This window comes from Poecilia reticulata, chromosome 15 (genome assembly GCF_904066995.2).
Source record: "Poecilia reticulata chromosome 15, P_reticulata-male-v2, whole genome shotgun sequence".
Classification (NCBI taxonomy): Eukaryota; Metazoa; Chordata; class Actinopteri; order Cyprinodontiformes; family Poeciliidae; genus Poecilia; species Poecilia reticulata.
The window spans coordinates 30,645,564-30,673,331 of NC_088844.1; the positions used below are offsets into that span (position 1 = coordinate 30,645,564).

General features: G+C 48.9%; 1 protein-coding gene across 1 annotated transcript; it reads right to left on the bottom strand.

Moving 5' to 3' along the window:
* Window positions 1-1,060: 1,060 nt before the first annotated feature.
* On the bottom strand, window positions 1,061-26,107 carry LOC103477368 (bone morphogenetic protein receptor type-1A). Its single transcript, XM_008430447.3, is given in 14 exon segments — window positions 1,061-2,217; window positions 2,301-2,431; window positions 6,013-6,188; window positions 6,289-6,586; window positions 6,799-6,991; window positions 8,042-8,177; window positions 8,758-8,845; window positions 8,915-9,014; window positions 9,130-9,232; window positions 9,503-9,635; window positions 9,638-9,664; window positions 12,266-12,504; window positions 21,330-21,408; window positions 25,846-26,107. Coding segments are annotated over 12 exon segments (1,566 nt in total). The 5' UTR covers window positions 12,321-12,504; window positions 21,330-21,408; window positions 25,846-26,107; the 3' UTR covers window positions 1,061-2,091.
* Window positions 26,108-27,768: the final 1,661 nt, after the last annotated feature.

The following is a 27,768-nucleotide window of genomic DNA, read 5'->3' on the forward strand; positions in this document are numbered from 1 at the left end:
GAGAATCACAAGCAAAACTGAGTCAAACAAAAACTTAGAATATTAAGAAAAGATTTCTGACAAGCGCATTTAAGTTTGTTTTGCAAAAAAAAAAATTCACTTCATGAGACGAATGTAATTTAAATTGCTTAAAAAAACTCAGTAGGCTTTTCTCATGGTGACATTAATATTAGCTTTTCTTTTTCTGCAGTTCCAGTTAAAGTTTGCTGCAGCTCTGCTGTCCTGACCGTCTTCATCTCCACTCAGCCAACAGGCAGATCTGGTATAGATTACAGTCACTTAAAGGTTGCATTGAGCCCTGGTTTATATTTTAATAGTGTAATTCAGTAAAGACTAAATATGTCTGGTTGTCCAGCTCTGATTTACATATCTTGCTAAATTGCGGGTTTGAATATTGCAAAACTTTCCTATAACAAAATAGACCTGCAGAAAGAAATTACTAATATCTTACATATGCAAAGTGTTATGCTCTATATGGAGATGTTCGTTAGCTTTGATTGTATATGTCACATTTTTGTAATTTATCATTGTTTATTAAACTCTGAAAGCTGTTTGTTAATATTCTGTCCTAGAATGAGGTTAGATGGGCCCTTTGTTTGTTTTGAGCTCCTGCCCTGTAGTGTCTCTGGACGGCCCTGTATTTTAACTATTGTAAATTGAAAATATTGCAGTTATCAGTTTTATCTCATCCTGGTTAAACTGGTTAAACTGGTTTCTCATTTCATGACTTTCTGCTGTATATTAATTAGATTTACAGTTTTTATAAAATCTTTTCAAATGACACTAATTAAACATTTTGAGTCTCTTCTGATTGGATAAATATCACAGCAGAGGCTCCAGTTTCTGGTGCAGATTTAATAAACATGTATCTTAATTTCATTCTGTTTAGTTTCTGTTGAAATGTTAATATTTCATTAAAACCTTCAGAACAACAGACTTTATATCACAACATACTTTTACAGTAAAACGTTTCCATCTCCTTTCTGGGGTCTTGAAATGAGTTTTATCTTCAGATACACGTTGAAAACACTGAGGATGAAAGAAGAGCCGACATCAGCAGTTTGTGGACTAAAATCAGCTTCTTTACTTCCAAACTGCTGACTGAAGTTTTTCATTCCTGCTAAACTCATGCAGCAACAAACAACAACAGAAACATTTCCACATGAGAGCTTCTTCCTATTCTGGTATTTTATTTTTACAGAGCTGCAGCGTCCTGCTGCTCCACTTAAAGGGACAGTCCCACATTCTCAGCTTCAGGGAGCTGTTAGCGTAGCTTAGCACAAAGACTGGAAGTGGAGGGAAACTGTTAGCAGAGCTGCAGAAACAGGTTTCTGTTCAGGGACCAGAACCTTCTGGAGTGTTTAGAAATTTGGAGCAGAACCGGGCCGACGGGTCCAACATTCCTGATGGTCTCCTTAGAGCTCCAGGGTCTGTGGTGGTCAAACTGCAGGCTGGAGGACCACAGAGGACGCAGGTCATGTGACCACATCACAAATCCAACATGCATCCATCAGATGGTTCCTCTGAAGTTCAACTCGCTTCAAACTTTCAGATTTGATTCTGACGTTGTGATGAAAACCTGCAGGATTCTTTGATTTGATTGGTTCTCCTGTCACTTCCTGTTGATAAGATGATGGGCGGAGCTTCACCAGAAGCCCCGCCCCCATGAGTCTGACTGAGAAACTGACAGGAAGTGGACAGAGAAGCAGGACGGCGGCAGACCTGGACTCCAGAGCTCTGAGGTGAAGCATGAACTTCCTCAGAGGATCAGAAGCAGCTGGGAGGTGGAGAGAAACAAGAACGTCTGAACTGGATTCTTCTCTCCGCGTCTCAGTTCAGGTTCCATCGTCTCGTTTGGCTTTCACAGAAAGCGTCGAGCCCGGCCGTCATCTGGAGGAAGAGGAGGAGGAACACAGTCCAGCTCTGAGAAGCTCCTTCCATCTCCCCATTTCTCCTCCTCTTCCTCCTGCAGATGAAGGAGGCAGCCTGGGAGAAGCGCTCCGGTCCGGTCCGGTCGGATCCGGTCCAGGTTGAGTGAGTCGGGTGGATCTGGAGGCAGCAGAGGAAGGAGGAGGAAGACGAGCATCTGCTTCAGATCTTCATGTCCTGGGACTCCACCATCTTGGCCAGAGTCTTCTTCACTCTGAGGATGGTGAGGCGGGAGGCGGGGTTGTGGGCCCAGCACTCCGACATCAGCTTCAGCATGGCTCGAAGGCACTGAGGAAGCAACAGCAGGACGTTTAGCCTCCGGGTCAGGAAACACTTCTGGCTTCAAGCTGAGCCACATGCAGGACTCTCACCTCGTCGCTGTTCCAGCGGTTGGACACTGAGGGCCGAAGGCCTTTAACACACACCACCTCCAGCATGTCCTCATAGGAGGGTTCAGAGGTCACCATGTTGAAATATGGCAGCTGGTAGTCCTCCACCATACCTGAACAGAGAGAAAACGTCCAGTCAGCTGATCTGACCCACAGAGCAGCGGAGGCGGGAAAACATTCCTGATTCAGCCAAAGATTCCCTTCATGTTCAGCTTGAGGATTCAAACGACTGACGGTGCAGCTCCACAATGACGTCCACACAGCAAAGAGCACGAAGGGTTAAATTAGCTACACGCGAAAAGGCAGGTCGGTAACTAGCAACGAAGAATTTAACTAAAATCCATCAACGGCTAATAACTGAATCAGAGTCAAAACTGTGAAAATGACCAAACATGAGTTTAACTGAACAAATGACAGGCTAACGGAAGAGAATCAACTAATAACAGCAGAGAGGAGGAGATTCTACCAGGATTAACCAAAACAGGACGAAATGATCACTGACAGAAAATTAACACAGAAATCAGAGGAACTGGACCGGTTCTGCTGGAACCACAACAATCAGGAGCTAAGCTAAAGCTAACATGACCCAGCAAACACCACGAAATCAACCAAATATTAGCATCACGCTAACCAGAGCAACATTAGCATCACGCTAACCAGATCAAAATAAGCATCACGCTAACCACAGCAACATTGGCATCACGCTAACCACAGCAACATTGGCATCACGCTAACCACAGCAACATTAGCATCATGCTAACCACAGCAACATTAGCATCACACTAACTAGAGCAACATTAGCATCACACTAACTAGAGCAACATTAGCATCATGCTAACCACAGCAACATTAGCATCATGCTAACCAGATCAACATTGGCATCATGCTAACCAGAGCAACATTAGCATCATGCTAACCAGAGCAACATTGGCATCATGCTAACCAGAGCAACATTAGCATCATGCTAACCAGAGCAACATTAGCGTCACGCTAACCAGAGCAACATTAGCGTCATGCTAACCAGAGCAGCATTAGCATCATGCTAATCACAGCAACATTAGCATCACACTAACTAGAGCAACATTAGCATCACACTAACTAGAGCAACATTAGCATCATGCTAACCACAGCAACATTAGCATCATGCTAACCAGATCAACATTGGCATCATGCTAACCAGAGCAACATTAGCATCATGCTAACCAGAGCAACATTGGCATCATGCTAACCAGAGCAACATTAGCATCATGCTAACCAGAGCAACATTAGCGTCACGCTAACCAGAGCAACATTAGCGTCACGCTAACCAGAGCAGCATTAGCATCATGCTAACCAGAGCAACATTAGCATCATGCTAACCAGAGCAACATTAGCATCATGCTAACCAGAGCAACATTAGCATCACGCTAACCAGAGCAACATTAGCATCACGCTAACCAGAGCAACATTAGCATCACGCTAACCAGATCAAAATTAGCATCACGCTAACCACAGCAACATTGGCATCACGCTAACCACAGCAACATTAGCATCACACTAACATCATGCTAACCACAGCAACATTAGCATCATGCTAACCAGATCAACATTGGCATCATGCTAACCAGAGCAACATTAGCATCATGCTAACCAGAGCAACATTGGCATCATGCTAACCAGAGCAACATTAGCATCATGCTAACCAGAGCAACATTAGCATCATGCTAACCAGAGCAACATTAGCGTCACGCTAACCAGAGCAACATTAGCGTCATGCTAACCAGAGCAGCATTAGCATCATGCTAACCAGAGCAACATTAGCATCATGCTAACCAGAGCAACATTAGCGTCACGCTAACCAGAGCAACATTAGCATCATGCTAACCAGAGCAACATTAGCATCATGCTAACCAGAGCAACATTAGCGTCACGCTAACCAGAGCAACATTAGCATCATGCTAACCAGAGCAACATTAGCATCATGCTAACCAGATCAGCATTAGCATCATGCTAACCAGAGCAGCATTAGCGTCACGCTAACCAGAGCAACATTAGCGTCACGCTAACCAGAGCAACATTAGCGTCATGCTAACCAGAGCAGCATTAGCATCATGCTAACCAGAGCAACATTAGCATCATGCTAACCAGAGCAACATTAGCGTCACGCTAACCAGAGCAACATTAGCGTCATGCTAACCAGAGCAGCATTAGCGTCATGCTAACCAGAGCAACATTAGCATCATGCTAACCAGAGCAACATTAGCGTCACGCTAACCAGAGCAACATTAGCATCATGCTAACCAGAGCAGCATTAGCATCATGCTAACCACAGCGATGTTCATAACTGATGACAGCAGCTGAAACGGTAAACAGTGGAAATAGAGAAACATGGAAGCTAAGCTAATGAAGCTGAAGCTTCATCTGGAAAATCCTCGTCATTCTGGAGAATTCGGTCTAAGCTTTCCCTCGACTGTCGTTATCAAATTTATCACCATGGCAACGTAAAACTTCCCGGCATCGACTGAGCGATGCTGATGTTTGTTATTTTTTCCTACCAACCACTTCCAGGTCCCGTGAGCAGAAACAGGAGTGAATAATTCAGATGGTTCAGAGATCTGAGGTTTTCCATAATAAACCACGAGAGCAGGAATATTTAGAGGTCAAGAAAATTACATGTCATGCATCTGATTTATAATGGGAGGAACGTAGGAAACCAGGAAGACCAAAACAAACGGAAAGATGACAAAATGGACTTAATAAGCTGAAGCCTTTAAGCTGAACATGTGAGGGAGTGAAAAACACGTCAAACTTATGGTTCAAGGCCTAAATATGGTCGGCAGTCCGGCTCCACCAATCTGTCCACATCCTCGTCTTTTACCTGCAGATTCGGTCAAACAGATCAATTTAATCCGTCCAACGTTTCTGACATCAGGTTGTAAAACATGTCAGCCTAGAATACGAGTCACAATAAATCAGTTACATTGATTTATGACTGGAATGACTGAGATCCTGCAGCTGCTTTAGGACTCGTTGGTCCATGTCTGATCATTTTTAATCTTCTGTATCCGGATCCGGCTTCACATTTTAGCCGCTTTGCTTTTCAAACATGGTGAATTCAGACGCAACAGAATCCGGTTCTGGTGCCAAGTTGTTACGTTTCTTATCCTCCAGGGTTTTTCCCTCTCAGATGATCAGAATGTTTTGGATATTCATGAAGGCAGACGAGCTAATGCTAATCTCACTCTGCAACCCACCAGGCCCTTTAGCAGCATTAGCATTAGCAGGTGGGCTCCTTCATAAGGACGATGTGGAGAGGAAATGAAGGGAAACATCAGAATAATGTGAACATTTTGGTAGCTGAATAACTAAACTAGCCTTTTATTAGTAACTGATTCATTTTAGTCAGTTTTCTAGCTTCTCATCTTTGCTTGTTTTGCTATAAATATAGTATTTTCATCACTTGAAGCTCATAAACTCTGAGCACAAAGTGTGAAAACAAGTTAAGATGGAAATGTGAGGCTGAGTGATGCTCTGTGTGAAGGCCGACCGAGTTGCGGTGACCGGCTTTGACCGCGGGGCCCTGCGGTGACCGGCGGGGCCCTGCGGTGACCGGCGGGGCCCCGCGGTCACCGCCGGGCCCTGCCGGTGACCGCAGGGCCCTGCGGTCACCGCCGGGGCCCTGCGGTCACCGCAGCTCGTTTCCGGGGGGCCGTACCTCCGGTGACGCAGCGGCGGCTCATCTCCCAGACGACCAGGCCGTAGCTGTACATGTCGGCCATGATGTAGGCCTGGAAGTGGTTCTTGTTGAGGCTGTCGTCCAGGACCTCCGGCGCCATGTAGCGCCTGGTTCCGACCCGGGTGCTCAGAGGGATGTCCACCTCACTGGTGTCGCTATGGCAACACAGGAACAGAATCGTCCAATCAAAGCTCCTGAGGGAGACGTGTCTTCTGACCGTGTGGGTCCAGGAAAGGAAGCCCGCCTGAGCGTCACCTGTTGAACTTGACGGCGAGGCCCAGGTCGGCGATGCAGCAGGTGCCGTTCTTCTTCACCAGGATGTTCTTGCTCTTCAGGTCCCGGTGGGCGATGGCCGGCTTGCCCTGCGTGCCGTAGATCTCGGTGTGCAGGTGGCAGAGGCCGCAGGCGGCGGAGTAGGCGAGCCGCAGCAGCGCCGCGGCGTCCAGCGTGTTGACCTTCAGGAAGTCGTACAGCGAGCCGTTGTCATGGTGGTCGGTGATGAGGAAGAGCTGCGTGAAGGAGCCAGAACCCTTGATGTCCGCAGCGATGAAGCCTGGACCGCAGAGAGAGAGAAGGTCACAAGGTCACGTGACTCTGGTGCTTCAGTCGACAGTAGAAGATTAGGACATGCTTCCTCTGACGTCATCTGCCCGTTTCCACGGTAACCAGCTGCCCCAACAGTCCGAGTTGTTCTGAATCAACTAAAGGTGACCTCAGGCGACCCGGGTCGGCCCCTGACCCGCCGGGTCGGCCTCAGGAACCTACCCAGGATGTTCTCGTGCCTCATCAGGACCGTCTGGTAGATCTCCGTCTCCCTGAACCAGCTGGCCTCCTCCCGGGTGAAGAACACCTTGACGGCCACTTTCTCTCCCCTCCAGCGGCCGAGCCACACCTCGCCGTAGCGGCCCTTCCCGATCTGACGCACCATCTGGATCTGCTTGGCGATGGTCCGCTGGACCTGCAGGGGGCAGCAGAGCAGGGCAGAGGTTAAAGCTGCTGCAGCAACCTGGGGGCCGTGAGCCCCACCTAGTGGCCTGCAAGGTACTGCATGTGGGCCACCGTTCATTTACTGACACACAGGGGCCCACAGGGGGTCCAGGGGCCCAAAGGGGGCCCACAGGGGGTCCAGGGGCCCAAAGGGGGTCTAGGGGCCCAAAGGGGGCCAACAGGGGGTCCAGGGGCCTAAAGGGGGTCCAGGGGCCCACAGGGGGTCCAAAGGGGGTCCAGGGGATCACAGGGGGTCCTGGGGGCCAAAGGGGGTCCAGGGGCCCACAGGGGGTCCAGGGGCCCAAAGGGGGCCAACAGGGGGTCCAGGGGCCTAAAGGGGGTCCAGGGGCCCACAGGGGGTCCAAAGGGGTCCAGGGGGCCCACAGGGGGTCCAGGGGGCCCAAAGGGTGTCCAAAGGGGGTCCAGGGGCCCAAAACAGCCTCCTCAGCCGGTCGGTTTTCTCCTCAGGCCTCTAATGAGCATCAGTGGATCCAGGCAGGTTAAACCAGAGAGAATAAAACATGCAGGATGTTGGGGACATGAGGGACATGAGGGACATGAGGGACATGGGGGACATGAGGGACATGGGGGACATGAGGACAACCAGCTAACCTGTGTTTAATAATAATAATAACAAAGATGAGCATTAATGACATGAAACCTGCTGAGAACTGATGAATCGTTCAGCAACGATCTGATTCTTTTGAACGAGTCTGAGAACTGTTCTTTTTGCTTTTAATGCTCTGATCTCACGACTTCGTTGCCTTTCATTCAAAATGAGCGACTCGGCAAATGTAACCGTTTATAACTGCAGCTTCTTTCTTAACTGTCTGACATCAGAGGACAGCAGGAAGTGACTCAGGGGACGAACGTCTCAACGTCAGACAGATGAAGACGTTGAGTTTTATGTCTGAGTGTTTGTTAAAGGGCTCCCATACTTTAGGCTCAGAACAACGGATCATCACCACCAAGCAGCTGGAGGCAGAACCTGGCTGTGGCTGCGTGTCGTTCTGCTTCCTACCAGCAGGGGGAGCCCTGAGCCGCTGCCGGAGCTCTGAGACTGATGGATCAGGTCTCTGAGGGATTCTCCTCCTCGGATGAAGACTTCCTGCTCCAGGTCTTTGGGGAAACGTTCCCGCTCCGTCTGCCACTTGTACCTGGAACACAGAGAGCATGAGAGGGGGGGAGACACACACACACTGACACACACAGACACAGACAGACACACACACACATTCACACACACACACACACACAGACAGACACACACACACACACACACACACTGACACACACACACACACATTCACACACACTGACACACACACACACACACACACACATTCACACACACTGACACACACACACACACACACACACACACACACACACTGACACACACACACACACACTCACACACACACACACACACACAGACTGACACACACACACACACACACACACACACACACACACACAGACTGACACACACACACACACACACACCTACACACACCCCCCCTGTCCAGTTTCTGAAGCAGAAAAGCAGAACTCTGAGGATTTGTTGTTCTACTGGAATCATGTGAACGTTTGAATCTTTTCAGCAGTTCATTTCTGACTGATCGTTTTCCGGGTTTGGATCAGCCGTCCGTCCGTCTTTCCCAGGAGCTCAGAGGGATTTTCCTGGTTCAGCAAAACAAAACGATAAAAACCTGCCAACGTTCGGTCTGTACCAACCTGTAGTAGAAGACGATGGAGAGGCAGATCAGGGTGCAGCAGCAGATCGTCATGGAGATGATGAAGGCCAGCCAATGAGAGCTGCTCTCTGCACAGACAGACAGGCGGGTCAGAGGCGGGTCGGGTTCTGCAGAACCCGGCCCGGCGGCCCACGTACCGGTGGAGACCCGCGGCGGCAGCGTGGGCCTCAGGTCCTTGTTGCAGAAGTCTGTGTTGCAGCACTCGATGGTCCTCCTGGGCAGAGCGTTGGGGGAGTCCTGTCGGCCAATCAGAGAGCAGGACAGGAAGGCTTCAGGTGAGGAAGACTCAAACCATCGGTTTCTACACCTGAGACGGTCACTTCCTGTCTGGTTGCCATGGAGACGGCCCTACCTTGCACTGGAAGTGGGAGCCTTCGTACTTCATGCAGCCGGAGGCGAGCAGGATCTCCCCGTTATCGTCTTCCTCGATGATGGCGAAGCACTGACCGTTGGTTCTGAACGCACAGAGACCCGCCGTTAGTCAGGGCTTCACACCGGAACCGGAACCGGAACCAGAACCAGAACCAGAGGAGAACCTGGTTTCATCCACATCTACACTCATCCTAAAGCTCAAGCCTCTTGCAGCTCTCTGAGCCTCCAGTTCGGTTCCGGTTCTGCTCCTGGCTCCTGGTCCCGGTTCTGCTCCTGCTCCTGCTCCTGGTTCTGCTCCTGCTCCTGGCTCCTGGTTCTGCTCCTGGTTCCGGTTCTGCTCCTGCTGTACTCACCGGCAGGTGTTGTTGACGGCGTCATCAGGACAGTGTCCGGAGCAGTAGCAGCTGAGGAAGCGGGGCAGATCCTCGGGGGCGATGGTGGAGTCCTCTCCGGGTCGCCGGGCCTCCGGGTTCACGCCGGTCCCAGCAGAACATGGTCCGGGTTCTGACCTGCAGCTGGACCAGACAGAACCACAGTTACAGGCTGACGGCACAAAGATCCTCTGAGTTAATAACAGACTGAAATACAGCATCAGAGTGAGACCTCTTTCCTCTACAGCATTCTGATCAGCTGACGGCTCCGTCTGATCAATAACTGATCAGATCCAATCAGATCCTGCCGAATCTGAGATCAAAGTTAAACCGCCTTTGATTGGCTCCGAGTCATCAGAGGGGCGGGGCCTTCAGATTAGCAAAATGGCCGCCGTCTCCAATCCAGCAGTTAGTTTTGGGTCTCGTCTAAATCAGTTGGTCTTAGTTAGTTTTTACAGTGTTTGCTGGTTTTATCAGTTAAATATTGTTTAGTTTTAGTTCAGCTTTTTTAGTTTGTTCACACTTTGGTTTAGTTTTAGGAATAAAAACTGATTGTGACTGATTGTCCTATTAATAAGTTTCCATTTTCAGAGACGCTAACCAGTATAACCAGTTTGACCAGTCTAACCAGTATAACCAGTTTAACCAGTGTAACTTGTTTAACTAGTCTAACCAGTTTAACCAATATAACCAGTCTAACCAGTTTAACCAGTTTAACCAACCAGTCTAACCGGTTTAACCAATGTAACTTGTTTAACTAATCTAACCAGTTTAACCAGTGTAACTTGTTTAACCAGTCTAACCAGTTTGACCAGTCTAACCAGTATAACCAGTTTGACCAGTCTAACTTGTTTAACCAGTTTAACCAGTTTAACCAGTATAACCAGTTTAACCAGTCTAACCAGTTTAACCAGTGTAACTTGTTTAACCAGTCTAACCAGTTTAACCAATATAACCAGTCTAACCAGTCTAACCAGTTTAACCAATGTAACTTGTTTAACTAGTCTAACCAGTTTAACCAATATAACCAGTCTAACCAGTTTAACCAGTTTAACCAGTTTAACCAACCAGTCTAACCGGTTTAACCAATGTAACTTGTTTAACTAATCTAACCAGTTTAACCAGTGTAACTTGTTTAACCAGTCTAACCAGTTTGACCAGTCTAACCAGTATAACCAGTTTGACCAGTCTAACTTGTTTAACCAGTTTAACCAGTTTGACCAGTATAACCAGTTTAACCAGTATAACCAGTTTAACCAGTCTAACCAGTTTAACCAGTCTAACCAGTTTGACCAGTCTAACCAGTGTAACTTGTTTAACCAGTTTAACCAGTTTAACCAGTCTAACCAGTTTGACCAGTCTAACCAGTCTAACCAGTTTAACCAGTCTAACCAGTTTGACCAGTCTAACCAGTTTAACCAGTATAACCAGTTTAACCAGTATAACCAGTCTAACCAGTTGTCTGGAGTTTTTCAGCTTCGTGCTGCAGGATTTTCAGAGTTTTAGTTTTATAAAGTGATATATAGTTTTTCTACATTATTACCAGATAAACAAAATGTTTCAGGTTTTGGTTCGTTTTAGTAACCATGGAAACGCAGCATCAGTCCCGGCGGACGTCTGGCAAAGCATGCTGGGTAACGCAGCAGCTGTGTCTGTCACCGATGTGAGCTGGTTTCCATGGCGACGGGAAAATCCAGCAGCAGGTCGGGGCGGTTCTGGAGAACAGAGCTGGTCGAGCAGACAGAGGGCTCACTCTGCTCTGGAGCCGGAGCCGGAACCAGAACCAGAGCCGCAGCGCCGCGCTCAGAGGGAGAACCGGACCGGGCTTCAAAGCCGGCGCGGCCCCCTGGGGGCATGAGGGATATTTCCGGAGAACAATGGCTGTTTGGATCGCTTCGCGCCGCCGGCGGCCGGCAGAGCCATACAGGAAACGCTTTATGGGCCGGGAGGAAGTGAGAGCGGCAGCAATCAGCTCAACAGCTTCCTGTAGGGGGAGGGGGGAGCGGGGCGCTGGGACCAGCAGGACCGGGCCAGCAGGACTGGACCAGCAGGACTGGACCTGGACCAGCAGGACCGGGCCAGCAGAACTGGACCAGCAGGACCGGGCCAGCAGGACTGGACCTGGACCAGCAGGACCGGGCCAGCAGGACTGGACCAGCAGGACCTGGCCAGCAGGACTGGACCAGCAGGACTGGACCTGGACCAGCAGAACTGGACCTGGACCAGCAGGACCGGGCCAGCAGAACTGGACCTGGACCAGCAGGACCGGGCCAGCAGGACCGGGCCAGCAGGACTGGACCAGCAGGACTGGACCTGGACCAGCAGAACTGGACCTGGACCAGCAGGACCGGGCCAGCAGAACTGGACCTGGACCAGCAGGACCGGGCCAGCAGGACCGGGCCAGCAGGACTGGACCAGCAGGACTGGACCTGGACCAGCAGGACCGGGCCAGCAGGACTGGACCAGCAGGACCAGAACTGGACCAGCAGGACTGGACCAGCAGGACCAGACCAGCAGGACTGGACCAGCAGGACCAGACCAGCAGGACTGGACCAGAACTGGACCAGCAGAATGTCAGGCAGGTCAAAGGTCAGCTATCTTATAAAGTTACTGGGAATTAGACTTTTTACTGGTCCAAACTGGTTCTGTTGGGTCGGATCAGATGATTCCAGCTCTACATCCAGGAAAATGGTTCTGATGGATCTCTCAGTCAGAACCAGGCAAACTGGACCTGAGGTGTCTTACCGTGGGTTCTGAGAGCCAGCAGCAGAGCAGCAAGCAGACGGGTCAGAACCGCCATCCTGCAGACAGAACCGGGTCCAGAACCACACAGCAGCAGCTTCGCTTCCAGAGATGCTGGTTCTGATCGGTCCACAGCAGGACGCGCCGGCAGCAGCAGTAGGTTGGGGAGGGGGACGACTGGATCCAGAAGAATCAACACCTCAGGTTCTGCTGGGTCTCACTGGTTCTGTAGGTCCGAAACCCTGGAAGAGAAACACCAGAAAGGTCAAAGATCTCAGTTCTGACCCGGATTCACCTCTGCAGACGATCAGAACCGGAGCCTGGTGGCCTCATCTCCATGGAAACCAGAGGATACCGAGGTTAAAGGTCAAAGTTCCCAACAGAGGAAAAACGTAAACCTCTGCAGCCATTTTTATATTTAATGTTTTATTAAAAATATAAACATTTACATGAAAAGTTAAAACATTTTGTTTTAATTTGAGTTTTATTATTTTTCTCCACTGTTATTTTTATATTTTTTATATTTTTAAACTATTAAAATACTAAAGAAAAATAAAAAACACCCACAGCTTCTACTTGTAATGATTTTAAAATGTTTTACTTTGTATTTAATACTTTTTCACATAAATAACTAAAGAATAATTAAAAACTCCTGCAGTGTTTTATTTATTCAATTATCTTTTTTATTGATAAATTGTATTTTTTATCTTTCTTTATAAATCAAAAACTCTTGAATAAAATCCCTGACCAGGTTTCTGGTGACTGGATCGTTTTCCTAAATATTCCTGAATGTTTCCCGCCTGGAAAACTACTTCCTGTCAGAACCAGACAGAACCATGAAGCTGTTCCCATCTGGACCCATCCTCGCAGAACAGAACCCGACCAGAACCCCTGGGGCTAAGGAGGAGCAGTGGGACCCAGGGGGGGCCGGCTCCAGCACCCCAGCGTGACCCCGTGACCCCTGGCAGCACAGCGCTGCCCCACGGTTCGGTTTTGCCCAGAGACGTTCTGCTTGTTGTAATTAGTGAAGTGTTGGGGGGGTCCGACCTCTGACCCAGTTTCACACATTTCTGCAGAACCAGAACCTTCCTGGACCCAGCTGGAAGCAGCTCTGCCATTTGCCTGAGCCGCTAACGACTAGCAGAGGCTAACGGCTAACAGAGGCTAACGGCTAACAGAGGCTAACAGTTAACGGCTAACAGCTGCTCTGTTAGCCGTTAGCCTGAGCTGCTAACGACTAACAGAGGCTAAAAGCTAGCAGAGGCTAATGGCTAACAGGCTAAAAGCTAGTGGAGGCTAATGGCTAACATAGGCTAAAAGCTAGCGGAGGCTAATGGCTAACAGAGGCTAAAAGCTAGCAGAGGCTAATGGCTAACATAGGCTAAAAGCTAGCGGAGGCTAATGGCTAACAGAGGCTAAAAGCTAGCAGAGGCTAATGGCTAACAGGCTAAAAGCTAGCAGAGGCTAATGGCTAACAGGCTAAAAGCTAGCAGATTTGCTCTACAAACGTCTTGAACTCTTAAAATTCAGATTTTCCTCCTCAGGGTCATAAAGCTGCAAAAACACAAAACATGACCAAATATTCATGTTTAGTTTAAAACGTAAACATCTCAATACATTAGAAATAATAAATTAACTTATTCAGCAAGAGTTAGGAGCTTTTTAGAGTTTAATCAATATTGAGGAATTATTGACTTAAACGTTTCCTAAGAGTTTAAAGTGTTTGCAGTAGAAACTAGACAGAAATACTGGATGAGCTGCAGTGAGGCGTTTACATCCCGTCCAGCAGCGGATCTCAGATCTGAGCTCCATCAGAAACACATCAAACGTTTCTTTAAGCTGAAAACGTTTTAAAATAAAAACGCTTCTGTTCATCTTTCTTCTCCTAACGACTCTTTAATGAAACACGTTTAGGAGAAACGCAGCGTGGCTCAAGGTGAAGGAGCCAAAGTCTGAGGCTCCGAGACTCGGAGACGAGTCAGAACACGACTCCACTGAGGAGGAGGAGGAGGATGAAGAGGAGGAGGATGAAGAGGAGGAGGAGGAGGATGAAGAGGAGGTTCTGCCCCTGAGGAGGAGGCGCCGCCCTGCTGTTCGCTCCTCCAGCCGTGTTTTCAAAGGGAAGTGGACGTGTTGGGTGATTTGGGGAGGGGGGGGGCTTCCTGCTGTGGGCTCAAACCGGGCCTGCCGGGTCTTGTTGGGTCTGTGTCCTTATCGCTGCCGTTGTCTTCGTCTCCATCTGCAAGCGGAGCGAAGACGCCCAGACAGACGAGTGTTTTTGTTGTGGCAACCAGGTGAAGATTCCTGCACTTCTCCGTTATCGACGTCCGGACAGCAGCAGGAAACACGCCGACTGGTTCTGGTCCTGGTTCTTGTCCTGGTCCTGGTTCTGGTCCTGGTTCTGATTCTGGTCCTGGTTCTGGTCATGGTCCTGGTTCTGGTTCTTGTCCTGGTCCTGGTTCTGGCCCTTGTCCTGGTTCTGGTCCTGGTTCTTGTCCTGGTTCTGGTTCTTGTCTTGGTTCTTGTTCTTGTCCTGGTCCTGGTCCTGGTTCTGGCCCTTGTCCTGGTCCTTGTCCTGGTTCTGGTCCTGGTTCTGGCCCTTGTCCTGGTCCTTGTCCTGGTTCTGGTCCTGGTTCTGGCCCTTGTCCTGGTTCTTGTCCTGGTTCTGATTCTGGCTCTCGTCCTGGTTCTGGTCCTGGTTCTGGTTCTTGTCCTGGTTCTGGTTCTTGTCCTGGTTCTGGTCCTGGTTCTTGTCCTGGTTCTGGTTCTTGTCCTGGTTCTTGTTCTTGTCCTGGTCCTGGTCCTGCTCCTGGTTCTGGTTCTTGTCCTGGTTCTGGTTCTTGTCCTGGTTCTGGCCCTTGTCCTGGTTCTGATTCTGGCGCTCGTCCTGGTTCTGGTCCTGGCCCCTGAAGGCCTCCATTGGGTGGAGGAGGAACCTTCGTCAGCCTCATAGGAACCTTTGAGTTGTGGTCGCTCCCTGGGGGAAGGAATCTGAGGTCGCACAACCTGATCGGGGTCAAAGGTCTGAAGGAGACGGAAATAATAGAACCTTTGATGCTACAGCATCACTAGAGTTTATACCAATGGGAACAACAGAGTTTAGATCGATACTCTGGCCAATACTCTGATCGATACTCTGGCCGAAACTCTGATCGATACTCTGGCCGATACCCTGATATTTGTGACGATCTGATCGATACCCTGATCGATACCCTGGTCGATACTCTGATCGATACTCTGGCGTTTGTGACGATCTGGTCGATACTCTGATCGATACTCTGGTCGATACTCTGATATTTGTGACGATCAGGTCGATACTCTGGTCGATACTCTGATATTTGTGACGATCTGGTCGATACTCTGGTCGATACTCTGATCGATACTCTGGCGTTTGTGACGATCTGGTCGATACTCTGATCGATACCCTGATATTTGTGACGATCTGATCGATACCCTGATCGATACCCTGGTCGATACTCTGGTCGATACTCTGGCGTTTGTGACGATCTGACTGATGACAGAAACCTGAGATGTGGGCCAATCACAGATAATCACCATTATTTACCATAATTACCAATCCTTTCACTGCTGACATCACATCTCACTCCAGTTTAACCATCACCGTCACATGACCTCACACATACCACCTGACCTCCCAGAAGCACCTGCTGTTGTCCATCAGCCTGGTGAAGGTCAAAGGTCATCGTTCGCTCAGAGAAAGCTCCATGTAAAACGCTACAGGCCTCATTTAGCAGGTCACAGGTCAGACACCTGAACTCAAACTAAAAGGTTTTAAAAATGCACACATTGTAAAAGACTTTAGTAAAGAAGCAATGCTTAGCCTGGTGGGGCCACAAGAAAAGCCTGGCAGCCTGCCAGGCTTAAAATACACTGGAGGAACCAGGTAGAGGGAGAGAGTCTCTCCTCTCTAGAGACAAGATGGCGGCAGGATCGAGGTTAGTAAAGCTGCGTCTGGATGAAGGACCTCTGATGCTGGACCATGATGGTTCTGTCCATCATGGTCCAGCACGGCGGTGCCGGTATGATGATGTGGGCAGCCACTGAATGGACCCTGACCTCTGCTGTAGACCAAACTATTTCAGGGTGAACGGTGAGTCCATCTGTCCAACAGCCGAAGCTCGGTCCAAACAAAACCCAGCGGCAGATCTAGAACAAAACAACTGGAACAGAACAATCAAGGGGCTGGAATGGCCTAGTCGAAGTCCAGAGCTGAATCGGGTTGAAATATTGTGGTGGGACCTTCAGAGAGCTGAGCAGAACCAAACTTTCACCTGGTCAGACTGATAGGAGTTTTGAGCTGATTCATGTGAGACCGATTTGATCCACTCGGTTTTATAACCACTGAGCGGCTAACAGCTAGAGCCTCGAAGCCACTGAGCTACTTCATCGTATATTTACTGGACGTGTTGCATCATCAACAAGTCCAGAAACACCGCAGAGCGGACGGCGGCCATGATGAATCAGATGATCTGCAGAAGCAGACATCGCCTGTCGGCCATTAACGTCATCACTTCCTGTCTGGAGGAGCAACAGCAGAAAAGCGATAGCTGATGGGTGGAGAACCCAGCAGCGGCCGAGCTCCACCTTAATGAGGGAGGCTAGCTACACAGCGGCTAGCTTCACAGCTTCTAGCTTCATGGCTGCCGCTAGCTACATGGCTGCTGTTAGCTTCACGGCTGCTAGCTTCACGGCTGCTAGCTACACAGCTGCTGTTAGCTTCACGGCTGTTAGCTTCACGGCTGCTAGCTTCATGGCTGTTAGCTTCATGGCTGTTAGCTACACAGCTGCTAGCTTCACGGCTTCTAGCTCCATGGCTGCCGCTAGCTACATCGCTGCTGTTAGCTTCACGGCTGTTAGCTTCACGGCTGCTAGCTTCACGGCTGCTAGCTTCACGGCTGTTAGCTTCACGGCTGCTAGCCTCACGGCTGCTAGCTTCACGCCTGTTAGCTTCACGGCTGTTAGCTTCATGGCTCCTAGATTCACGGCTCCTAGCTTCACGGATGCTGCTCTGAAGCTAAAGATGTTGAGCAGGAAGCAGGAGTTCGGGTTGTGAACAGCTCCAGCCTGGTTCCTCTCCACTCTGGTTTTCTTCCCCCTCCTCCTGCCTCCAGTTTTCCATGGCCTCCCCCTCTCCTGCCTCCATCTTGGCCCCGTTCCCCGGCCCCTGCGGGGGCCCCTCCTTGCAGGCGGGCCTCTGGGTGCTGCAGCCTCCCGTTGCTGTCGGCGCCCTGCCCGACATGCCTTTCAAGGCCTGGGAGACTGCAGCCCAGACTTTCTGGCTCCACTGCCATTGTTTGCTCGAATGCTCTCTGCCTCCTGCCCTGCCGTGGATTAGCATAAAATTACCCAGAAACCTCGGAGTCACAGCCAGCGCCGCATCTTCACCCTCCTCTCCATCCTTCCTCCTGATTTCTGACCTGTGCTGCTCCTTCAGTCATTTAAAGAGGATTGAACCGACAACTCTGCAGTGCCTTCCTTCACCTCCGGCTGATCTGGGATGGTGTTTGTAGTAACCTGGAGTTCCTGGTTACTACAGCTGATAACGGCGATCACAGCTGATCGTCTGTAAACAGGAAGCCTCCGTGATGAAAACCCTCCCAGCGTCTCACCTGCTGAGGTTCTGATGGGCCCAACAACCAACCGATCCAACAACCAACCGATCCAAGGTTGATCCAACAACCGATCCAACAACCAACCGATCCGTGTCAAGGTTGGCTGTAATGGATTCTGACGTTTTTAAGGCCGTTTCTCCTCCAGATGGTCCAGTAGACTCGCTTTGATTGGGGACCCAAACTCCATCATCTGCTCCACCTCCAGCTGCTCTGAGTCAGACCAACCTGTTCCCCTCCTGGCCTGTGGGGGCGCTGCACCAAGAACCACTGAAGGAAACGACACAAAAACCTCTGAAGACACTGAGAGCAACTTCCTTCTTCACCAGCTGGAAACAAGATGGAGGATTTTAGCGGTTGGAGGATTTCTCTTTAGGCTAAAGACCAGGAGCCATTTCTGCTGCTAGCGCTAGGCTAGCATGTTAGCTTTGGTTGGATTTACCCAGAATACCTTGCTCTGTAGTCCACTTTCTGCTTTTGGAGCGGTCTCCGGTCCGTTTAGCGTTTAAGCTACATCACAGTTCACTTCAACTGAACCCAGACCGAGGTTTGGAGGACCAGAGTTCGATTATGGATTCACACCTCGCTGACCGAACTGGACTTTGACTAGGCAAACAGACTACAGCTCGATCAAAGTGACTAAACAGGTTGGTGTGACCCTGAGAGATTTATATTACTTGGATTAATGTCATGAGAAGCAGCTGCTGCTGCATCAAGAACCAAGGTGACCTGAGCAGGAAATGAGGAGCAGAGCGCCATCTTGTGACGTCACATGTACAAGACATCCTGTTTTCATCCTGTTGGACATTTGGATTGTATCCTGGAGAACTTCTTAAAGAGCATCTGGCGTCTGAAACGGAGATGATTGAACCAAAAATCACACTGAGGCCGCTTCCATCCATCAGCGACAGGAAGTTCATCCATCAGCGACAGGAAGTCCATCCATCCATCAGCGACAGGAAGTTCATCCATCCATCAGCGACAGGAAGTTCATCCATCAGCGACAGGAAGTTCATCCATCAGTGACAGGAAGTCCATCCATCAGCGACAGGAAGTCCATCCATCCATCAGTGACAGGAAGTTCATCCATCAGTGACAGGAAGTTCATCCATCAGTGACGGGAAGTCCATCCATCAGTGACAGGAAGTCCATCCATCAGTGACAGGAAGTTCATCCATCAGTGACAGGAAGTCCATCCATCAGTGACAGGAAGTTCATCCATCAGTGACAGGAAGTCCATCCATCAGTGACAGGAAGTTCATCCATCAGTGACAGGAAGTCCATCCATCAGTGACAGGAAGTTCATCCATCAGTGACGGGAAGTCCATCCATCAGTGACAGGAAGTTCATCCATCAGTGACAGGAAGTTCATCCATCAGTGACGGGAAGTCCATCCATCAGTGACAGGAAGTCCATCCATCAGTGACAGGAAGTTCATCCATCAGCGACAGGAAGTCCATCCATCCATCAGCGACAGGAAGTCCATCCATCAGTGACAGGAAGTTCATCCATCAGTGACAGGAAGTCCATCCATCAGCGACAGGAAGTCCATCCATCCATCAGCGACAGGAAGTTCATCCATCAGTGACAGGAAGTTCATCCATCAGTGACGGGAAGTTCATCCATCAGTGACAGGAAGTTCATCCATCAGTGACGGGAAGTTCATCCATCAGTGACAGGAAGTTCATCCATCAGCGACAGGAAGTCCATCCATCCATCAGTGACGGGAAGTTCATCCATCAGCGACAGGAAGTTCATCCATCAGCGACAGGAAGTCCATCCATCAGTGACAGGAAGTCCATCCATCAGCGACAGGAAGTTCATCCATCAGTGACAGGAAGTCCATCCATCCATCAGTGACGGGAAGTTCATCCATCAGCGACAGGAAGTCCATCCATCCATCCATCAGCGACAGGAAGTCCATCCATCAGTGACAGGAAGTCCATCCATCAGCGACAGGAAGTTCATCCATCAGTGACAGGAAGTCCATCCATCCATCAGCGACAGGAAGTTCATCCATCCATCAGCGACAGGAAGTTCATCCATCAGCGACAGGAAGTCCACCCATCAGCGACAGGAAGTCCATCCATCAGCGACAGGAAGTTCCTCTGCAGCGCTCGCTCTTCCAGAGGAACAAAACGCCTCAAAGCAACACAAACTGCAGCATCTGAGGTGCACAAATGAGCGTTACGGTAGATCCTTCCGTAGAATCCATAGATTTTATCTCCCTGCTGGGATTTGCTGTTTTATTGTCACTTATTGTAATCAGTGTATCGACTTTAAAGCTCATTCACATCATTCTGGCCATTTAACCCATAAAAACCATGAATCCTGTTTGTGCTGCAGCTCTGAACAGATTGTTGTTTATTCTGATTTTATATTTTATTAAAAAGCTTTGACGTTTTGTCACTCTGCTGCTGCTCTACCCAGACATCCTGAAGCTCCTCGGCACCAGGCCGGTCCGCTGCGGCGCTGATTTCATTAGAACCGAACAGAACCAGAACCAGCAGCTTCATCAGGTTACAGCCGCACAGACTACCCACAATCCTCTGGGGCGCCTCGTCATGGTCACACAGCGGGTCGTTGTGGAGCTCCTGGAGGAGGTTTAATTACTTTAATCGTCATGGAAACAGGTCCATCAATCACAGCTGCCGTCGAGTCACAGACACCAGAACCGGCCAATCACAGCCAGGGAGAGCAGCATCGATAACCAGAACCCCCGACCCAACCCAAACCCCCGCCTCCTCCCAGGCTGCTGGAATGTGAAGCAGGTAATGGAAAACACACACACACACACACACACACACACACACACACACACACACACACACACACACACAGAGCAGCCTGGAGGAGTTCTGTCTCTGGTTCTGCTTCAGCCACAGCAGAGTAAACACGGCCAGCAGTAGACAGAGAGTGTGTGTGTGTGTGTGTGTGTGTGTGTGTGTGTGTGTGTGTGTGTGTGTGTGTGTGTGGTCCGATCGGAGCCTGGACGCTGGCTGGTTTCATCCACCGCGTCGCCGTGGAAACGGCAGCCCAGCCACAGCAGCGGACCTTGCTAGGTGGTCCAGAGGTCGGTGCTGACGGCTCCTGCAGCAGAACCAGAACCCGGAGCGCTGCGGCTGTAACCGGAGCCGCCGGGTCGGCCCAGACAGGGCGGGGCGGGAGGCGGGGCCGGGGGACATATGGCAGCTATTAGGCGCTGCAGACTGCCCGGCTCTGCTGCAGAACCTCCGACTCCGCCGCCCCGAACAGAAAAATCTCTCCGGCTCCCATCCATTAATCAGAGCAGGAGACGGACCCAATCAGCCAATCACAGCCTGCGTTCAACAGCCAGCAGGCCTCCTGATTGGACAGCTCTGACTCAGGCCCAGGGGTCAGAGGTTAATCTCCTCATTTAGCAGGGCGGGGCCAAAAGGAGCAGTTGGTCTTCTTACCTGACTGGAGGCTCCATGATGCAGCAGAGAGCAGGACTGAGCACGGCCCCATGGGAAATGTAGTCTGAAGGCAGCCGGTCTGCAAAACAAACAACGAGGTTAGAAATATAAAAATATTAACATTGGAACAAGGAGTTAATATTCACTCTGCAGCCAGACAGGAAGCTGCTCCAACACCCTGCACAATAAGAGTCCAGATGGTCCGGACCCGGTCCAGGAAGAGACTCACTGCAGAACGTTGGACCCCAACACTAGACTGAACACAGAGCACCAGTAAAAGAGCAGTTAGAGCTAAATATGAGCATCGACCTCTGCAGCGCCACCTACTGTCTGACAGGAGAACTACAGAGAGCAACAGGAAGGAAGGAACGGTAAAAATGGGAGAAATCAGAACATGGAGCGAAGCTAAGCTAAGCTAGCAGAAGATAAGCTAGCAGAAGCTAAGATAAGCGAAGCTAAGCTAAGCTAGCAGAAGATAAGATAAGCGAAGCTAAGCTAAGCTAGCAGAAGATAAGCTTAGCTTATCTTCTGCTAGCTAAACAAGTTAAACTAAACTTGATTTCCCTCAACAAATCAGACACATTGAGGTTTTACAAAATAACCAGGAAATATAAATGTCAACAATCCCAACAACAGATGCTGACATCAGATGGATGTTAATGCGAGTTACTGTCTGCTGCAGATCTATGTGCAGATCTATGTGCAGATCTATGTGCAGATCTATGTGCAGATCTATGTGCAGATCTACATGCTGGTCTACATGTAGATCAGCACATATGATCTAAAGATCTTTACTGAGGAAGTAAATTAAATGTTCATGAAGATGAAACGTTTCTGTTCAACCAGGAAAAACAACCTGAGGACCAAATCTCCTGATGACGACCCGACAGCGGAAACCATGGCAACCAGCAGAGGAAGCTGGATTCCTGTAGGTGGAAACCAGTGGAACCGGTTCTGGTGGCAGAGCAGAGGAGCGAGACCTGCAGCCGGGCCGACAGCCAGAACCCAACCGGACTCTTTCCTCACCAAGGACCGGACCGGACCGGACCGGCCCAGGCAGAGCTGCTGCCTCTGCAGCAACATGGCGCTCACATCCCAGTCCGCCCAGCGGTGAACTGGGTCCAGTAGGCGCGGCTCCACTGACTCACCAGCTGCTGCCGTTTTTATCCCGTTAGGAACGCCGGCCTTCCCAGAAACACTCAGGATTCACTGCAGCGCAGAGGAGGCCCGGTTCTGGAGGCCCGGTTCTGGAGGCCCGGTTCTGGAGGCCCGGTTCTGACTACAGGAATTTGTTTGTTTTCATTATTAGGATCCCAGGTGGTTTCCAGGACATTAGTTACTATCCAGCTCATATAACATATTCATAAACCATTTAATATCACAAAATTAGTTCATTTTACAAATTACACAAAAACCGATATTTAATAATCATATTTAATAATAATCATATTTAATAATCATATTTAATAATCATATTTAATAATCATATTTAATAATAATCATATTTAATAATCATATTTCAGCTCTTTCAGGAGAAAATATGATTTTAATCTCTGATTTTTCCGGGTCGTTAATCCGGTTCCTGAATGCAGCACCAAAGGCCGTGGTGCGTTCACAGCCTCCAGGAAAACCCAGCGCTGAGCTGGGGGCAGGTTTGGACCCGGCTCTGCAGCCTGCAGGAGCTGAGGCTATCTGAGCGGGTCAGAACCGCCGGGCCCGGTTGTTTGCAGCAGACGGATAGAATCACAGGAGACCCGAGACAGAACCTGGAGGCCGGACCGACCTTCAGACGGTACCAGGCAGGGAGGGAGGAGCCTTCCAGAACCAGAACCCAACAGGAAGGAGAACCAGAACCTCAGCCCAGTCTGTTCAGATCTTTTAGTGAAGATCAGAACCGGTCTGTCCCAGAACCAACCCGACCCAATAAACCCTCTGCAGCAGCAGGTCGGACTGAAACCTGGTACCAATACTCATCTGAACCGGTTCTGATCAGAAACCCAAAAAGTCTCAGAGCAGAACCGTTTGGGTTTCAGTCCAACGAAACGTTCAGAAAATAAGAAAATGATTCACTTCATCAGAGAGAAAAGAACTGGAGCAACTGAACTGGTTCAGAGGAACTGGTTCAGCTGTAGTGAATCAGTTCAAATCACATGAAACTGATTCAGTTGGAAGTGATTCAAATAAATGTGAATCAGTGATTCGTTTCAAAGTGATCAGTGAAACAGATTCAGTTAACGTGAGTCAATAAGTGGCTCAGTCAAAGTAAATTAGTTTCATTCAGCTGAAAGTGAATCAATTAAACAGAGATGAATCAAACTGATTCAGTGATTCTCCTCCAGAGATCCAGTCTAATGGAAGTGATTCAGGTAAAATGAATCAGTTCAGTGGAAAAAGAATCTCAGCTGGAGCTGCAGCAACAGGAGGAAGAAGAAGAAGCAGAAGAAGAAGAAGAAGAAGAAGAAGAAGAATGGCTCCTGTGTGCTCCGGCTGCCATTACTGCCTTTATTTATCTGCTGAGCTGCGGCGCTGAGGAAGAGGAGGAGGAGGAAGAGGAGCGGGCCGGATTGCATGTTTTCCTCCTCGGCTCAGCCACTCTGTCTCCAGGACGATGGGGGAGGAAGAGGAGGAGGAGGAAGAAACCTGATCTCCTCCTCCTCCTCCGCCGCCTCTCAGCCGCCTGAGAAACCCGATCCCGGCTCTGCAGCGGGAGGCTGAGAGGGGGAGGAGGGGAAAACTGGGAAAACTGAGCCAGGAGAGGAAAACTGGGAAAACTGGGAAAATACTCTAGGAGACAGAAAATCTGGGAGAACACTCCAAAAGGAGAGGAAAACCCAGGAAAACTGGGAAAACCAAACCAGAGCAGAGAGGATAGATCTGCCCCACAGGAACGTCCTGGAGATTCCAGGAACGTCCAGGAGATTCCAGGAATGTCCAGGATTCTCCAGGAACATCCTGGAATCTCCAGGAACGTCCAGGAACCTCCAGGATTCTCCAGGAACATCCAGGATTCTCCTGGAACATCCAGGAATCTCCAAGAACCGCCAGGATTCTCCAGGAACGTCCATGAACATCCTGGAATCTCCAGGAACGTCCAGGATTCTCCAGGAACGTCCAGGAACTTCCTGGAATCTCCAAGAACCTCCAGGATTCTCCAGGAACCTCCAGGATTCTCCAGGAACATCCTGGAATCTCCAGGAACCTCCAGGAACGTCCAGCGCTCCCATCCATTGGACAACCATCTGCTCCTCCAGCCAATCACAGCCCGGTTTCTCTGGACACGGAACCAGAACCAGGAAGCTCCAACTGAACCCGAGCTGAGCTTCCTGCTCCGATCGTTAGGAGGAGGAGTGGTGATGTGGGCTGGTTGGTTCTGATGAACCAGAACCTCTGGGTCATTACCCAACAGGAACCACCTGGTTCTGACCCAATTCATGCCAACATGAATTCAACTTCTGGAACTCAGAACCAGAACCAGAGTGGTTCTGGAACCGGGTCCAGTTTCAGAGCCTTTTCACAGAAATTAAACCAAAATGTGATAATTTTACATGTGGAAACGACCTGCAGCAGGTCCAGACAGGTGATCTCAGCAGAACCCGAACAGAACCGACAGAACATTTGGGTTAGTCCAACAATCAGATCCACTTTCAGGAAAATGGCCCGGAAAAATATAGGAGTTCAAAAACCTGATCTGCACTGAGAAGGTCAGATTTCTGCGTGTTGGGTTATAACCCGTTTGGTTTGGGTTATAACCGTTTGGTTTGGGTTATAACCCGTTTGGTTTGGGTTATAAACCGTTTTATTAATAAAACGGTTTATTATTAATAACACAGTAATAACACTGATACTAAACCAGCGGCTGAAAACGAAGGGCCGCCAGGTGAGCTGAACAGACCCAAAACCACCAGAACCGACCCACAAACACCCGGACTGAGCCGGACTCCCACCAGAACCAGCACAAACCATAACATTACGCTGGAAAATCCTGATTTTCCTCAAGTTTCCCAGCGGAGTTAGCCGCGGAGCTAACAGGCAGGAATGCGGCTAATTAGTGGTAAACAAACTTCATGAAGTTCGATTAAAATCCTCCAGTCGATCCTGCCCAGGGCTGATAAACTGAAATAAAACACGTTTAATGTTTTTAATGCTTTTATTTAACAATTTAGACATAAAATCGGCTAAAAGACGAGCTGCGCTTACAGCAAACTTTTTCCACGACGGCAGGATCCGTCTACGTCCTGGCGCCAACTCAGAGACCCAATCTGTTCCCCTGACTCCGCTCTCATTTCGGTTCCCTCCAGCCAAACCCGCCGCTGGAAAAGGTTCCCAACATGAAACATCACGTTTTATCACTGAATCCGGGATAATTCAGTGGTTCTGGAGCCACGGCCGCTTTAAACCTGGGCTGTTTTCCACCCACGGGCTGCGGCTGTTCCAGCACATAGACGGAGCTGAGGAGACTCGGCGCCGCAGGTTCGGAGACAACTTCTGGGTTACATTAGGTTAAATCTGCCCTTACCTTTATATTGATCTCTTTAGTCTTTATTCCCAAATGATTCCAGGATTCTCTTTCAAACAGTCCAGATAGATAAATCCAAAGCCGGGAGCAGCTTAGAGCGACCAGAAAATCTTATTTCCAAACGTTTTTCCAGAAATATTTCCAGGATCGGTCCTCCTTCCAGCTCCGCGATCTCACTGCTGCTGCTCGGTACAACCTGGCAGAGATCCTCTCCCGAACAGGACGCCTTACTCTGTTTCTGCTGCTGCTCGGTACAAACCTGGCAGAGATCCTCTCCCGAACAGGACGCCTTACTCTGTTTCTGCTGCTGCTCGGTACAAACCTGGCAGAGATCCTCTCCCGAACAGGACGCCTTACTCTGTTTCTGCTGCTGCTCCGTACAAACCTGGCAGAGATCCTCTCCGAACAGGACGCCTTACTCTGTTTCTGCTGCTGCTCGGTACAAACCTGGCAGAGATCCTCTCCCGAACAGGACGCCTTACTCTGTTTCTGCTGCTGCTCGGTACAAACCTGGCAGAGATCCTCTCCCGAACAGGACGCCTTACTCTGTTTCTGCTGCTGCTCGGTACAAACCTGGCAGAGATCCTCTCCCGAACAGGACGCCTTACTCTGTTTCTGCTGCTGCTCGGTACAAACCTGGCAGAGATCCTCTCCCGAACAGGACGCCTTACTCTGTTTCTGCTGCTGCCATTACGAAGGAGATCAAAATGCGACGTAGATCATCTCTAAAACGCGACAACTCACTCTGATTTCTTTTTGCAAGATTGAAGGACAGTAAATTTGACATAGATAATTTGTTTTACAGGATGCCTTACCCTGTGTGATTTTTGTCACGGAAAATGTTGCTTTCGATTTATTGTCACACAAACCTGGAAGCTGTTCCCACATAAATCCATTCTATGCTAATAGATTGTTAGCATTCTTTTTGGCTGTTTAGTCACTTGCCGCCATGTTGGATATTAAACTCTGGGTCGCTCAGTGAGGTCAGACTCCCATCAGATTCCTGATTTCAGCTACAGTTTCTGTTTTATTTCAATTTTCAGAGAAGGAAAACAGTGGAAACCAGAGTGAAAGAAAGCTGGATTTTCAAATTAAAAGCTAAACTAAAATGTGCATTCAGTTAATTTTCATAAATTGTTTTGATAACAAGATCACACGTATCACTGTACATCTGGAAAGCATCTAACTCAATTTACTTTACCTACATATTGTTACCTTATTCAAAACTGTATTAATCTTTTTCATCAATATTTTACACAGAAATACCTCAAGCTTATTAAAAATAAAAACAAGAAATTAAATATTGCATAAATATTGAGAGCAACTTAATATTATAAAGGTACATATTTACAATTTAATTAAATTGAGGTTAATATAGACCAGAAAACACAAGTTTAAATAACCAGCCTATAGCTACTTCACTATTTAACAATTTAATCTAAAAGTATTATTGAATTAGAACTGGGTGCAAAAGCTGTGAAAGTGACAGTAAAGTTTAGTTCATTATGTTTTTAAAAATATAATTACTTCAATTCTTTGATATGTTATAAAACAAGCAGAGTGAGACATCTTTGCATGTTTCCTCCTCTGTGTAAATTGCCGCCCAGTTGTTTTGGACGGGCTTTTATTTTGAAATCACCACCAAAGGTGACTCTGCGGCCCTCTGGTGGCAATAAGTATAAAATAAACTGCGGATTGTTGCAATAATGTCGGTTAAAAGTGAATCATTGTGATTTTGACATCTGCAGCTCAGATTAGTCAGTTTCAGAAACAGGAACTGAATAGAGGTAAAAAAAGTCAGAACAGGAAGAATTCTCCTTATTTTCACTTATTTAAATGTTTTAATGAATCTCGTTTCTTACTGAGCAACGAATGATTAGATTTCAAAGAATGAAACGACCAGGTGATTGTGTTGGAGGTGCT